Here is a 15359-nt window from a genome sequence, read left to right as displayed (position 1 = left end):
CTGATCCTGAGAGAGAGGCACTGCAGCTAACTGTAAAGCCACATTTGGGGATTTAGAGATCAAAACACCACGTATTCTACTCCACAGAAGCCAAGATATAGAGAAAGTAGTATATAATTTTAGTTATGGCATGCCAGGTAACGTTCCCTTTTGAACAATGCTTTCAATAACAGTTTAGAGCAGAGTATTACTAGATCTTAAGGAATGCCTTGCCATTTATAGAATCAGAGGGGTAGCCGTGTTAGTCTGGATCTGTAACAGCAACGAAGGGTCCTGTGGCACCTTATAGACTAACAGAAAAGTTTTGAGCATGAGCTTTTGTGAGCACAGTCTGTGCCACAGGACCCTTCATTGCTGTTGGCATTTATAAGCTCTTTTTAAGACCGCATCTGTATCTGTACAGCAGGTAACAAACTATTTGCCCTGTCCTAAGATTCATTTGGAAATGGGTTTTTGAAAGATGAGGTGGGAGGGGGGAAAATTGGCAAGTACGGTTCAGTATAATAATGTAAGTTTTATAAAAACACATAAAACCTGAGTGTACAAAGATTGAACTCAAAAATGTGCTCAATATGAAATGTTATCTCCTGCTTAACTGAATTTAAATATAGTGATACTGCTTTAGCTCAGACGTGCAGTATACCACAGGTTATTTCTGTAAAGTTGTCAGTAGTTTTTAAACCTTCACCCTGTGTTTTCTGTTCTCAAAGATAGGTAATGAGGAGCAGCAGGAAAAGCTGCTCAGAGAGTGGCTAGACTGCTGTGTGACAGAGGGTGGAGTCCTTGTTGCTATGCAGAAAAGCTCTCGTCGGCGCAATCATCCCCTGGTCACACAAATGGTAGAGAAGTGGCTTGATCGTTACCGACAGATTCGCCCTTGTACGTCCCTTTCTGATGGTGAGGAAGATGAAGATGATGATGATGAATGATGAAATAAAAATAAAGTATCAATGCATAGTGTCTGACTCCAAAGTTAGAGTTGTGCTCTAGCAGTTATGGATTGATTTAAATCTAGCAGAAACATGCGGTAAAAGATTTTTTTTACCAGCCTGGGGAGAGTATAGAGGTTCATCTGCTGTGTGAAGAGAGCTAAACTGGTTGGACTACAGTTTGTAAAAACAAAAAGCAAATTTTATCAAGACAAAACATTGTTTCTTTCCAGTTGCAAATCAGTCTATCAATGTATCGCATGTGGTTGTGTAAGAAGTTGTGTAATAGGAAAAAAGTTTACCAGCATCTTAAAATTATTGAGAAGGAATTTTTTTTCAAATAAGGGCACTTACAAAAGCACGTTAAATGGATATTTGTTCCTTTTAAGATTTATTTTTACTGTAGAACTTGTATTCTACATCACTTTTTAACTTTTTCTGACACATTTCCTGAAAGGCCGTTTTATGAGATCTCACTAGTGCCCAGGTCAGAGGTTTTGGTGTTTTTGTTTGTTTTGTTTGCACAGACTATCCAGAGCAAGTCAGAAGTACAAATAAGTTCATTATTTTATTAATATTTTAGTTACTGTTGTGCCCATTATAATAAAAATCAAATCTTTAAGGAACCAACTGTGAAGAATAGCTACATTTTTCATTGAGTGAACTTAAGTTCTTTTCTGGAAGAAGTCCTTTCTGCTCTCTGTTGATGCTTCACTTTATAACACATAAGCATAGTCTCTCACTATGCTTAAAATATTTATTTAGAAAAGTGACCGAAAACGTTGTTCCGGAGATTACATACTAAACAGTTGTGTGGAGTTGCAAACTCAAATATGATTTGAGAATTTCATATTGTCCAAACAGTCTTGATGTGGTATGTACACTACTTAATCTTATTGTGTTCTTCACCCAAGTTTAGCATTACAGGTTAAACCTATCTTTTTTTACTAGGGGCACTCTCAACCATTAAAATTTAGTGAGAATGCAGCAGTTTTAATTTTTACAAATTAACAAAACAAACCTTCGTTCTAAAGTGATTTAAAAAATCACTATTACAGAGAAATATATATATATATATATATATATATATATATATATATATATATATATATATAAAAAAAAACCTGGGAATGTCGTGCATGTTGACTTTTGGGGCCATGTAATATGTAAAGTTTCTAAAAGTGTAAGTCCAGAGTATATTCCTCAGTAGAAATTTTATTGTATGTGTTGACTTTAGCCATGCACTTTGTCATGGGTAGAGTTTATCTTAAACCAGCCTTGCTCAGAATCACTGAAATTTATGCCAGATTTTTACATATACATTGCAATCCAGATCTTTAATAAGCACTTTGAAAACTATTGGCATTATATGCTGGCTGGTGGACAGGGAACTTGAAAAGAAGATCTGTGAAGTGCATATTTTTGTGTAGTTGAGACTATGAAAACACTAAGAACTTGCTCCTTTTCTTGCACAACTCTAATCTTAGTGACAAAACACCAAACGTACAAGACTAATGAAGTGCTGTATTGAGTTAGCAATCCTTCCCTCTCCCATTCCATTGAGGTATATTATGAAAGGTGTCCTCATGCTTTTGCCACTAGGTCTCCTTTAGTGCATGAACAGATTTTCAGGTAAAAGAATGCATGTTTCTTTGCAGTGTATGTATGAATTACCTGAATGAAAATAGAAGAATCACAGATAGTGAACAGGATAACATGTAATCTTGTTTTCAGTTTGCTTTCAAAGTCGTAGTAAGGTACATCGATATCTTAGCCTCGTTCTTCTAAAAGTGAAATCTACATGTTGATTATTTAAGTAAGCTGAAAGCTCTCATGTTCACTTCAGTATGCTGTGTGAAGTGGTAGTGACAATCACACAAAGAGCAGGTAACACTTTGCATCATTTACTGTCTTCCCCCAAATGACAGAATATTGCCGCAAGTCAGAAGAAAGATTCAAACACCATCCTTGTGAAAGAGGTCGCAAAAGCAAGACTTGTCTTACCTTACTTTCTAGCCTCAGTGGATTGCACCCAACTTTGAGTTACTTGGAAGAAATGAACATCCTTTCATTTTAAAATTAGTTTAATGTCACTTTACAATCAAGTACAGCTTTTGATTTAGAAAGCAAACCAAATCCCATACTGTCTAATATCTATGCCCACTTTTGTTATGGATTGACACTCCTGATGCTTTTTTTTAACCATTTTTATTAACTATTAGTGCTTTCTTCTAATCTATAAAATGACTGGTGCAGGCTAACAACCCTCAATTAGTTTTCAAAAGTCAAGAGACTTTTAAAACAGAACTCCCTAAGTAAGTAAGTTTGTCTGGTGACTGTGCACCTCACCCACTCCAGTAGACGAAAGTGTAAGCAGTGGGCCTTTTACCTGCACAGCAGCCAGCGTACATTAATCTTCCCATATGACATACTTGAAGGTTTGCTGGATAAGTCCTATGTTGACCCAGTCTGTATTAAATTTATCATTTGGCTTCTTCCTGTTGAATGCTTACATAGCACAGTATTTGGCTTTTTTATTTTAAACTCCGCCCCCCCCCCCCGTGGGAATTGTCTTGCCCCTATTAGTGAATTCTAGTAGTTTTTTTTTTTTTTGCTTTTTATTAATATGTTAAACAAGGCATGTTGAAATTGTCCAGAGTGGTGCTACAGCATAGCTTATAACCAGCATTGCTCAGCTGTTTCCTATGCCATTAACAAAGTATTACTGTGCATTTTGAGGAATGCGTTAAGTCTTGTGTTTTACAAAGGAGTAGTAACTTTTGTGAGCTTTACTGTATGAAGTAGTGACACTTTTAAAAAAAAAAAATGCCAGTTTTATCAGCACAATCACATTTTTCTATAACTGCTTCCTGTTACCTTTGGGGGATGAGCCTCCAGCCTTCCTTGTATTAGTACAAAAGCAGCAGTAAACTGGCTTATCTGTAAAGCAAAAGGCACAAATATTGAGCAGCGGCTATCTGGCATACATTGCTCTCCCCTTCCCTAGCATACATACTTTCCAGTCTGCAAAACCTTGCAGCATACCACTGTTGTTGCTTAGGACCCAGTAATGTCTTGAGTCAGGGTGGATCTTTAGTCTCGCCCATTCCTTGCATATTTTGGTGGTGTTTGCACTACAGACAGTTGAAACTCTCTGTACTAGTCACAACCCCAGAAGTTGTGGTGGTTTTAAACTGAAGCCTGTTGCTATGATGCTTTGTAATGTTTGGATATTTTTCAATTCACTTTTTTGGTTCTTGTTGAACTGTAAAACTTTTATTGGAAGCTAAGTTTGCGCTGATTTTTTCCGGTAGTCTTATTTTTTTAATTACTGGATGACAGCAAACAGCATCTATGGCTTTCTGAAAGGTTTGTGCCAGAACTTATGTTCCTGATTCAAAAATCCACTGCTGGCAATGGATACACTAGGAACAACTGGCACAAATTATTCTGTTTCATAGAACAGTATTTACACCTATCTGAAATGCAACTGCTTATTTTTAAAAAAAAAAAAGACAGTACCAACCTTTATTTTTAAAAGTCACCTTTAAACCTTGACAATATGAATTAAACGTGTTCTCTTATTTTATCTTCCATTTTCATGTTTTTTCCATGCCCTCTAACTAACCTGTTTTATTCTCCTGGTTTTTCTATGCTGGTGTTTATGAAATCATTCATACTTGCTATGTTAAAATCATTGACAAAAGGGTAGTCACACAGCTATGAAATATGACCTCTCTGTAACATGTTTGAAGCTGGTAACTAGCTTTCCATTTAATTTAAAACCAACAAATACAAAGTTTTGTAACTAGAAACTTCTTGGTTTCAACTGGTTTTTCCCGTCCAGTTCTTTATCCTACCTATTTAAGTGGATGTTGACATTCAGTTAATTGCTTTTTAAAAGGAACTGCAGTAATACAAGGATGGGGCCTCCATACAGTGAGATTTGAAGCTGTTAGTACTTCTCATTCAGGCTTAAACTTGATCACCCTTTCTCTGTCTAGTGTAGACTAGTGTTAACACATTAAAAGGTGGTACACCCAGAGGGGCAGCTGCTTCCTGAAGCACAGTGTTCGTGACTGAGTTTCTTCAATATTCAGGTTAAATGAAAGCTGCACAAGTTTAAATAGGCATGTATCCAAAATGCCTGTTTTTCTGATAGTTATGGGCATAAGGAAGAAAACACAAAATGAGTTTAAATTGACTAATGAATCATCAAGGTGAAATGGAGTTATCTCCATTTCTAAACTATAAATATCTATATACAGAGACAAAACCTTAGGGGCCAGCTGTTCAGCTGGTGTGACTGTTTACATCAGCTGAGGATCTTCCCTACCTCCATAGGAGTGGAGCAGCCATCCTCTCTTTTATAAAGAGGTGGGTACTAAAGCTATTATGATCACATCTATAACTTTATATTCTCAAAGATTTTCTGTTTTTAAGCATCTTAAAATTGTATTGAGGGCTCTGCATTTCAGAAATTATAGAAATTTTTATCACTTTTTATTGAAAACTGCACTGAATGCTAAATGTCCACCTTCACAATAAACAAACACAATAACAGTAACACACAAAAGCCAAACATACTTTGATAGCCATTGTTCTTTCTGTTCGGGACAGCTTAAGATTTTGTCACAGAAACAGGAATGTAGCCCCCCCCACACAAAGGCTCAAAATAGGCCATCTTTTTTTAAACAAAAAGGCAGTGATTCACAAAAGACTATGAATATAACATGTAACTAGTTGATACAAATCTAATAGGATTTGTTAAAATCAGTCACATCTAATAACACATTTTGAAGTGTTCTTGTATAAAATATCATGTGAAGAAAAGAAGACTCTTATCAATGTCTAAAAAAGTGGATTTTGTTCATTGACAGTCTGACAAGTTACCATAAAAAGTGTTTCCTGAGACATAAGGAAATGCAACATTATTCTTCTTGAACCCTTCCCAGCTCAAGACGTTTGCACTCGATAAAATAGCTGCAGATTTAAAACTGAGAAAATATATTTGAATACAAATAGTGTGAGACACTTAATACTTTTTTGTTTTTGTTGGTTTTTTTGCATCACTGGGGGGTATAACTGAATTTACAGCTACTTTATTCAGTGTATCGGTCAGAGGAGAGAAACATTTCTACTTTCATGTTTTAGAAAGCACTATTTAAAACTTCATCCCCCTCTCCCCACCATCCTAACCTTCCTGGGCTGAACTGCTATAATTAAACAAAATCAAGAGAACTTCCAGTATGTTACTAGCCAGCTCCAATTGCAACAAGAAAATGTTTCTCATCTCGATGTCAGTATTTTCTCCTCCTGTAAAAGAGGTAACCAGACAAGTGAGTAAAGAAAGGGCTAAAGCCATATGATGGTTTCCTCTTAAATTTCTTTTGTTAACTCTTTCAGGTTTGCTTGATGCAATGTTGTAAAATGCAGGTCATAAGGCCCTGCTGTTCCCAAGGGTTGACAAGGGGAGATCTATTTTATTCTTGTGATTGATGCACAGATGAAGGAAACTTAACACACAGTAACCAAAGCTGATCATTAATGTATATCATCCTAGTTGTCAGCACTTCAGTAAAGCAGGTGACCTCTTCAGGGTTTCTTTCTCCCCAGTCTTGACTGCTGTCGCACTGTAGTTAACACTGGAACATCAATGATGCATCTGTTCAAAATCAACATTACAAATTTTGTATCAACCTCCTTTTTTCAGTTCCTGTATAACTTTTTTCCAATGTTTCTTGGTCCCAAGTTATTGACTAATTTTTAAAGTAGCTGCTATTGCTCATTAGGATGCTCCCTGTTGTCCCCGTGTTTTGTGGGCTGGTTAGGAGATGGAGCTTGGGAAGGGTGTGCCACTGTTGGAAGATTGTGGGTAACAGGAATGCCTCCAGGTATGATGCCCTCCATCGCTGCTGGAATCCCTCCAGGTGTGACACTGACCATGCCAGGTGGGTATCTGTGAAGAAACAGGTAATTACACCAATAATGCAAAAATACTGTAGAAAGACTTATAAGGAATGACCAGAAAACAGAATCTGTTTTGGAAGGAGTTAAGGTCAGAGTCTGTAACTCACTAAAATGAACAGCAAGCTATTCTAATACCTAAAGTATTTCTTAAAAAAATCCCATTTGCTCAAAAGCTAATGTAATTTTTACAGTAAAATAGCCTAGATGGGGCTGCACACGTCAGTTCCAAATCCATTTAGGTGACTTGGGGGTGCCAGAAACAAAGTGGTGTAGTGTCCATCCACTTGCATGGAAACAGTAACAACCACGCCAATAAGCCTTCACACGACAAACTAATCACATACCTTCACATCAAGACTTTATTTAGCAAATAATAGCCCTTGGCACACATACTTCAATGAGAAATTACAAGGAAAATGAGGCAATGAGGCTTTAAACTTTATCCAAGGACTTTCAGGTTCTTGTTGATTTATTTTATTTTATTTTATTTATATAAAATATATGGCAGTAGAAGCTGATGATGTGAAAAAGTCTCTAAATATGCACGTGTGACTTACAGCCAGGCCTTGTAAGGATGCATGTTTTTGTGGGTGAAGAAGAGAACTGAGTTTTCTTAAACAAAACAAAAGACACTTGGCAGGGTGAGGGGGAAGAGGAGTAGAAGGAAAATGCTTTCAGCATTGGGTCAGACCGAAGCATTAAGTTTGAAATAATACTGTTTTTATCTATACCTGCAGTGTTGTAGGAAATGGTATTCCATGTTAATCTCTTCTAGTACTGAGGAGATCAGTTTCTAAAAACAGTGCTACCTCTGCAACAACTCCCACACCCAGTTACCAGGATAAATGGCAAGAAGTGAGAAACTGCTATGTGAATTGGGTAAAACTGTGAGGGAAGCAGGAGAAGAAAAGAAAAATTAAATATTTAATGTTTAAACTGCTGCCAAGGTTTCTTTCACCACCACACTTCACCATGCTTTTTTGCCAACTGCAATCTACTTCAGAATACAAGCTATGCCTGATGTACTTAACTTTTCACATTAATCACTGCTAGCACACAGGCTTTATGCATTATTTTGTGAACTAATTCATAGTGTCCCAGTTTAGCTGTCCTATAGACACACTACTCCCCCATTATGTTTTGTTCACCTGTCTTAACTAAAATTGTCTTCTCACTGAGGAAGGACCTGAACAAAATCACCTACTGACTTCAGCTTAATGTATAGTAAATCTATTTTATCATAAAAGAAGGGTGCCTAGTTATAGGCTGCCTGTGAAAATGAACTCAATGAAACTGTCTCTCACTTTCACCCATTTTGCTGTATGACCATGACACAATAGCAGAAAGAGACACTCCATACCATCTATAAATCATCAATGATTTACATCATCATTAATGTACTCTCTATGCTATTAAGTATGCAAATGATACCAAGCTGGGAGGGGTTCCAAGTGCTTTGGAGGAGAGGGTCAGAATTCAAAATAATCTGGAGAAGCTGAAGAAAGTAGCATAAAGTTCAATAAGGACAAATACAAAGTACTTCACTTAGCCAGGAATGGTTAAGTTGCCCACTGTGAGACAGAGTTGCTAAAACCTGGATGTGCTAACCATGCCTCTGCGGTGGCCTCTCCACCAGGGTGTAGACCTTAGAATTCCATCACAGTGGGGATTTCTCTGCTGTCTAGTAAGGCCAGCTTTATGGTCTAATATGAACCACTGCAGTTGGACAGGTGTGGGGGCTGTATCTGAAGCCAGAATCTAGAGTGGGCAAGGGCTGAAAGAAAAGATGGTGGGTAAGAAATTTCAGGAGCAGGGTTAGATCTGCATGACATTCACAAGGTGAAGTGGAGAAGGCACATAGTAGCTTTTTCTCCTCCATCAAGTAGGTTGAAACAGTCTGTCAATTAGTGACTTTAGTTCCTCTGGCACAAGGATCCTGATCCTAAATTAGATGGATTGTGCTAAAAATGTTGAGTCCTGTTGGACACTTTTTCTAATTTGTGAATTCAAGCATTTGCTCATGAACAGAGCAAAACCAAACCAACTCAATCAACACAAGCTGCAGAGAAACACACATGCTGCATCTCATTAAAATACCTGGTATTCTGGCCTCTACGGCTACACCTCAAAAATGCGCTCATACTTTACAGTTGGCAAGCACGCTCCAAAAGTGGCTGATCTATACCAATGAAAATATATTGTTAGCAATCTATGCTGTCCATCATATGTTCAGAACATACACATCTGAGTCACTGTATCTGTTTCAAAATAAGCAGTATGTGTGATACATACTGTAAAAAATAGTGTAATTTAAAGAGAAAACAGCCTGTAACCACAATATGGTGCACACCTTGACATGGCACATCTCAATGCAATTATGAGAAGGTCCAAGTGTAACCTTCTGGCTACTTTTTATGCTTAATTCTATATTCTCCAGCAACGTCCTGATTACTTTTGCAGAAAGGCCAAGCAAAACCAGCCACTCCAGGCAAACAGTGGAATCTATCCCAAGGTTTGGGTGCACTGTGTATGACACCTCCTGTTGTTGGAACTGCCTCTTTCATGCTTAATTATGAGCATTTTGTAGTTGAAAAGTAGATCATTTTACTCCTTCATTTCCTCTCTCGTTTGGTTACTGCGGCACAGCTGGCAATGGCAATGGCCATTTTACTGACAGTTTTAATTGCTTTTTTAAAAATAACACAAAAATGAGCTACTCATTTATTTATGTACAACTTCTTAATTGTACAAAGAAAATGGCAACAAAATTAACACACAGCCTTGGCCATAAACTCAGTGGCACGTGCCATTGTCAAATGCAGTCTAGCTCTAACAAAGGCAAGGATCTGACCCCACAGGTGGATTTTATAATCTAAGGGATTTTCTTAGATGTGCTGTGGGAAGGCTCAGGGAAGCTAGGAGGATGTATGTGCTAGAATTAATTTCATTCTTCAGGTACCTTCTTCCAGTCGAATTATCTGCTTGAAAAGGGACACTGTCAAACTGTATCATCATAAAACACACTAACTGTGGTTACTAAACCCAGCATGCACTGAAATGGGAAGCACTGTAAAAGGCTCATTTACTTTCCACTGTTCATGACATTTAATTGCTTTTTTGCATTTCTCAGTTTGGACAAAGAAAAGGAAGAAATTAGTTTCATTTTTCAGTTTTCATCCCTACTGCAATGCTGTAGTATTCTGGTTACAAACACTGCTGGGAAATGTCTACTAATTAAAAATAAACACGAAGTACTTGGGGAGGGGTGGGGGGAGCAGGTGTTTGTTTATTAAGCATGGCCACAGGTGATGTAGCATACACACCTAAAACCAAGATTCTAAAACCTCATAGAAGCTGCTGGACACTCAGCCCTGTTTGAAAATATAGGTGCCTGAATATGGATTTAAAAGTCTAACGTTAAGCCTCATACCTCTGAAAATCTTGGCCTCCATATCGGATCCTCTCTTTAAAAACAACGTATCAGACTACTCATGGCTAACATGATCTGCAAGGTGCCAATATTGGAAGCTTTAGGGCAAAGCCTCTGCTGGGTATTTCTCCAAATCCTGTGCCCTTGTGTTTTAATTGCACGCTGACCTTTGCCTCAAGTTCCATCTTCCTCCCCCTGGCACCCTGAACTCTTCTGTCCCAGTGAATTAAAAACAGGTTATTTCCTGTATGGTGCCTATATTTTTATTTGTAAATATTTCCAATTGTTCCAGCCCTGGCTCTGCAAAAGCTCCACCACTCCTTATAGAAAGTAATGAGGGTATTTTTAGTAAGAATAATGTACTGAGTGTCAAGTTTTCCACCAGCTTCTTAGGCCAGGGTGATGAGCATGGTATAAATGGTGAGATTAAACAGCTTAGCCTGAGACTGCCTGAAGCCCTTCCACAGAAGTACAGCACAAATCTAGAGCCTCTGGGCCTGGGGCCTTTACGGAAGTGCAGCATCAGCAGCTCAGTGGAATAAGGTAGCCACACCTAAGACTGTTATCAAATAAGTAATTTACACAGTACTGAAAAGGCCTACTGCATTGCTATGCACCCAGAGCCTCCACTGGTCAAATCCACACCTATTTCTTTTATAAGTAGTTACTAACAGCAGTGTCACTTCATATGGGATTCCAGGCTGCATAAAGCAGCTGTGAAAATACTTTTCTTCATCTTACCTGTATGTGGCACCATTGAGCTCTGGATGAAGTGCTTGCTGATCTATTACTGACCATGGAGCTGTTGTGACAAAGAATTCCTTGTTCACGCAGTTTCTTAGGCTTTCTGGGATGCGACCTGGAATATAGTTATTAAAGTTAAATAAGTGTTAAGCAACTTATGGCCTTATCAAGACACAATGAGCTACTGTCTTCTGACTTTTGCTGTGATTTTTAGTGGGGGGCCCCTCAAATTCCACAAACTGTGTGGACTGGTTGGGTGATCCTAGCAGCGGTTCTGGAACCAGAATAGCAAGCAGTTCAGCATGGGTCGCTGTGCCTCGACTGTGAAAAAAGAAAAGCCTGTAACGTGACTTTCTGCTGATTGCAGAGGTGGATATAGGCAATGACCTTTGGCACCATAGAAGACTGATAACTTCCACTGCAAGATGAAGAGTGAGGGTGTCAAAGTTTAGCTGTAATGTTAAATATACAGAGAAAGTGGAGAGGGTCCAAAAAAGAGCAACGAGAATGATCAAAGGTCTAGAGAACATGACCTATGAAGGAAGGTTGAAAGAACTGGCATTGTTTAGTTTGGAAGAGAGAAGACTGAAGAGGGACATGATAGCCATTTTCAGGTATCCAAAAGGGTGTCATAAGGAGCAGGGGGAAAACATGTTCTTGGCCTCTGAGGATAGAACAAGAGGCAATGGGCTTAAACTGCAGCAAGGGAGGTGTAGGTTGGACATTAGGAAAAAGTTCCTAACTGTCAGAGGGGTCAAACACTGGAATAAATTGCCCTGGGCATATTGTGGCATCTCCATCTCTGGAGCTATTTAAGAGCGGGTTAGATAAATGTCTATCAGGGATGGTCTAGACCAGGCGTGTCCAACCTGTGGCCCGCAGGCGGCCCTGGACAGCTAGTAATGTGGCCCCACAAGATCGTAAACTTTTAACATTATTATGTGATTTATATACATTAATTATATTATATATTTTATATGCGGCCCAAGACAATTCCTCTTCACTCTATGCGGCTCAGGCAAGCCAAAAGGTTGGACACCCATGGTCTAGACAGTACTTGGTGTGCCATGAGGGCAGAAGGCTGGACACTCTGACCTCTCGAGGTCCTTCCAGTCCTAGTACTCTATTATTCTATATAATGAGCCCACTTCTTCATTTAAGTTCAGCTGTGCTGGCAGTGAGACCCACAGTGTCAGGGTTTGGGGAATAGGGGGCTTTGTTACTCCTGTAATCCTCTGATCTAGGTCGTAGTAGTCTCCAGTACAACCTCATGGCTGCCCCATTTTACAGTGGGTGATGTGCTGTGCCCACACACACTGCTACTTTGGCATAGGCACCTTCTCTTCAATGCTGGGTGACTGCAATGACTGGGTGGAATACAATTGACTAAGGCTCAAGTCCTCCTGGTTGCCTCAATTATGTGTTTGTGCTACAGTGCCAAAGGCCGGAGAGACCATGGGGACTGGCTCTCGGCAATTTCCTTTTTCCTGCAGGATGACTGTGGGGTTTAACTGGGACATAGAATTTTGTATGGTTAAAGTGCCCAAAGGCCTCGGAATACCCAAGCCATCTGGCAATCACAGCAAGATTATTCCAATTTTGCAAAGTCTGGGAGTTTTACTCATGACCTAAGAGATTTCTTAGGCTCTAAGGTGCCACAGGACTGCTTGTTATTTGTGAAGCTACAAACTAACAGGGTCCCCCCTCTGAGACATCGAAGGTTGTTTTCCATCAGTCTGAGTTTATTGCTTTAAATTTGGCAATGTTTTTAAAACTACCCTTCTTTACACGCTGTGCTCTTCATAAACCTGCACTATGTGTAGTATCAATAACAGTTACTGGCTAACGGCTTTACAAAGGGGGAGTAAGGATCACTTCTTGCAAATCAAGCCACAGCCTCTCCTTGACGCCTCCCTGACCAGTGAGAGCTGTGGGTGCTCTGCACCAAAGTTTCCTCTCGTTTTTTTCCATACATGTGTGGAATAAATTTTGCTATGTGCGCCAGTTGTGGGTGCTCTGCTAATCACCTGGGCAACATTTATATCTCTCCTGGGTGGCTGCCCAAGTGCTCACCTTACAGGGAACACTACTGAGCTCCTGTTCTCATTGGGTCATGTCTGAGCTGTCCAACGTATCTACAACTCAGTGGCAAAGCCAGGTTTCAGAACCAGGTCTCCTGGCTCCTTGGCCGATCCCCTGACTCATGCAGCTTCTTATGAAATAAAAACCAGGCTAAATAAAATATGCATAAGATAAAAAGAGATACCTGTGATTGCGCGACGGATTTCAGTAGCAGCGGCCTCTCTCATCTCTAGGGATGCCTGCTCACTGTACCAAGCAGTGTGTGGAGTACAAATTAAATTAGGAGCATCTTTCAATGGGCCTTGAGCAAAACTATGAAAAATCAGAGTAAAAGTTACAAATCGTGAAAAACCTAATGGCCAGTTCCCTTCACCTGTAAGCTGCTGCACTAGTCACGTGATTTACAGGCACCGCAAACGTACTGAATGTGGATTAACTGGATGTGGATTAACATGGTCCTTCCTCCAGTCTAAAGCTGCTGAGTGGTGTCTGTCAGTGAGGGACAAGGTATTGAAGTAGTGCTTTAGTGCCAGTCTTCAGCGCTCAAAAACTTAAAACTCAGCAGTTGTGATGAAAAGAGCAGGTGGGTTTGACAGACTTCTACACACCTGCTGGATGATTGCTTTTAACACTTCCATCACTGGTATTACTGAGGAGATAAATGGCTGGGTGTCTGTCTCACAGCGACAAATGCTCATCTGTCTCACAGAGCGTCCCTTCTGCACTTCACACTGAAGTAGCAAAGTCACTAATGCTGGAGACGACAGGACAGTGCCAGGTCATTTGAACGGCTGAGTCTGTTCGTTTGCACAGAATTATTAGTATGTAAGCAAAGAGAAAGCCGCCTTCAAACCACCACCAGAAATGTGTCCACGGTTTTCAGTAACAGCTTTCTTTTGCATTTGCAGGAGAATTTCTACTTTCAATTATTAATGGCATCAAGACTTCCTTTGGATTACTGGTGCTAGAACAATGACTATTGTATTTTCTTATTCATAGCACTGGGAATTCTAAGTTCAACATTCACAGGGCGCAATCATGGGAGCTGGTGTCAATGGGAAGAGAGGCGATTCCCCAAGAGAGCTGAAAGATGAAAAGTGAGTTAACTGCACTAGGTAGAGGCAGCTTTTAATTAAAACAAAGAAACCAATCTCCAATCCCACAACCACTGTTTACCTAAATGGCTCTGATTCATGCACATCAAGTGCTGCTCCTCGTATCCTTCCTTCCTTCAGGGCTTGAGTTAAAGCTTTCTCGTCCACAAGCCCGCCGCGCGCTGTGTTAACTAGGAATGCTCCTTGCCTCATCTAATGGAAGCCAGGAGGAAATAAGAGAGAATATTCATGAGTGACTCTTCACTTCTCATCACAGGTACTTCAGTGCTACAGTAAGGAGTTTCCTCCCTGACTGGCATCTTCCAAGCCACAAGCGCTGCCTGCAGAATCTTGGAACACTTTATATGGGAAATACAAGCAGATTTTCCTTGCTGAAAAGATTACCTCTGAACACAACCATTTCACATTCTGACTACACATGGCCGCACAGTGTCCCTGTGTCTACACATGCCCCTTCCTTTAGGAAGGGACTTGTTAATGAGGCACTTTGGAACAGGTCAGTGAGGCGATGACATGCATATTCAGTGCCTCATTAGCATAATGGTGGCCAATCGCCCTTCAAAGGTGCTGCTTTTGAAATGCAGACTGGCTATACAGCTGGGGGCACTTGGAAATAAATCCCACACTTCAAAATTCCCTTATTCCCAGTGTGTTTTGGGAATAAGGGAATTTCGAAGCGCCCCCGTCTATACAGCCAGTCTGCGTTTCAAAAGCAGCACTTTTGAAGGGCGACTGGCCACCATTATGCTAATGAGTGACTGAATATGCACATCAGCACCTCATTAACAGGCCCCTTCCAAAAGTGAGGGGCAACTGTAGACATGGCCTGTAGAATTAACCCCACAAGAAAACCAACTAAGCCAGCAAGGAGGTTATGTTTGCTTATTACCAATGGCTTGTCATTATAGAGCCTAAGCTCTATTTTGTAATGTCTAACAAAACAGGCTCCTGTTTTGGTTTCTGCAACTGCATGAATGGGCTCTTGTACCTGGCAAAAGGCTATCCTCTACAAGAAACAGATGTAATTAACCACTCAGAGGTAAAATCTGCTGGAATCTCTAGCACAGCCGTGGCTCCACTGTTCAACTG

The 15359-nt window shown here is 39.9% G+C and overlaps 2 protein-coding genes across 5 annotated transcripts in view; one reads left to right on the top strand and one right to left on the bottom strand.

Moving 5' to 3' along the window:
- Positions 1-951, top strand: part of ZRANB1 (zinc finger RANBP2-type containing 1) — a 58972-nt gene extending 58021 nt beyond the window's left edge. For both annotated transcript variants that reach the window (XM_075000487.1, XM_075000488.1), the window contains one exon: positions 711-951. In XM_075000487.1, the coding sequence (XP_074856588.1) occupies positions 711-929 (219 nt within the window). In that variant the 3' untranslated portion in view covers positions 930-951. The remainder of the gene's footprint in view (positions 1-710) is intronic.
- Positions 952-3528: 2577 nt separating this feature from the next.
- The window catches only part of CTBP2 (C-terminal binding protein 2), a 267959-nt gene continuing 256128 nt past the window's right edge, over positions 3529-15359 (bottom strand). For 2 of the 3 annotated variants that reach the window (XM_075000485.1, XM_075000484.1), the window contains 4 exons: positions 14332-14462; positions 13340-13467; positions 11071-11188; positions 3529-6888 (listed from right to left, as the gene is read on the bottom strand). In XM_075000485.1, the coding sequence (XP_074856586.1) occupies positions 6708-6888; positions 11071-11188; positions 13340-13467; positions 14332-14462 (558 nt within the window). In that variant the 3' untranslated portion in view covers positions 3529-6707. Of the gene's footprint in view, positions 6889-8996; positions 9079-11070; positions 11189-13339; positions 13468-14331; positions 14463-15359 lie in introns of all 3 variants that reach the window. The other variant, XM_075000486.1, reaches the window with a different exon arrangement.

The sequence above is a fragment of the Carettochelys insculpta genome, chromosome 7 (assembly GCF_033958435.1).
Source record: "Carettochelys insculpta isolate YL-2023 chromosome 7, ASM3395843v1, whole genome shotgun sequence".
NCBI lineage: Eukaryota > Metazoa > Chordata > Testudines > Carettochelyidae > Carettochelys > Carettochelys insculpta.
Note: the sequence above shows the minus strand (reverse complement) of the source record. Positions and strands in the feature narration are given on the sequence as shown.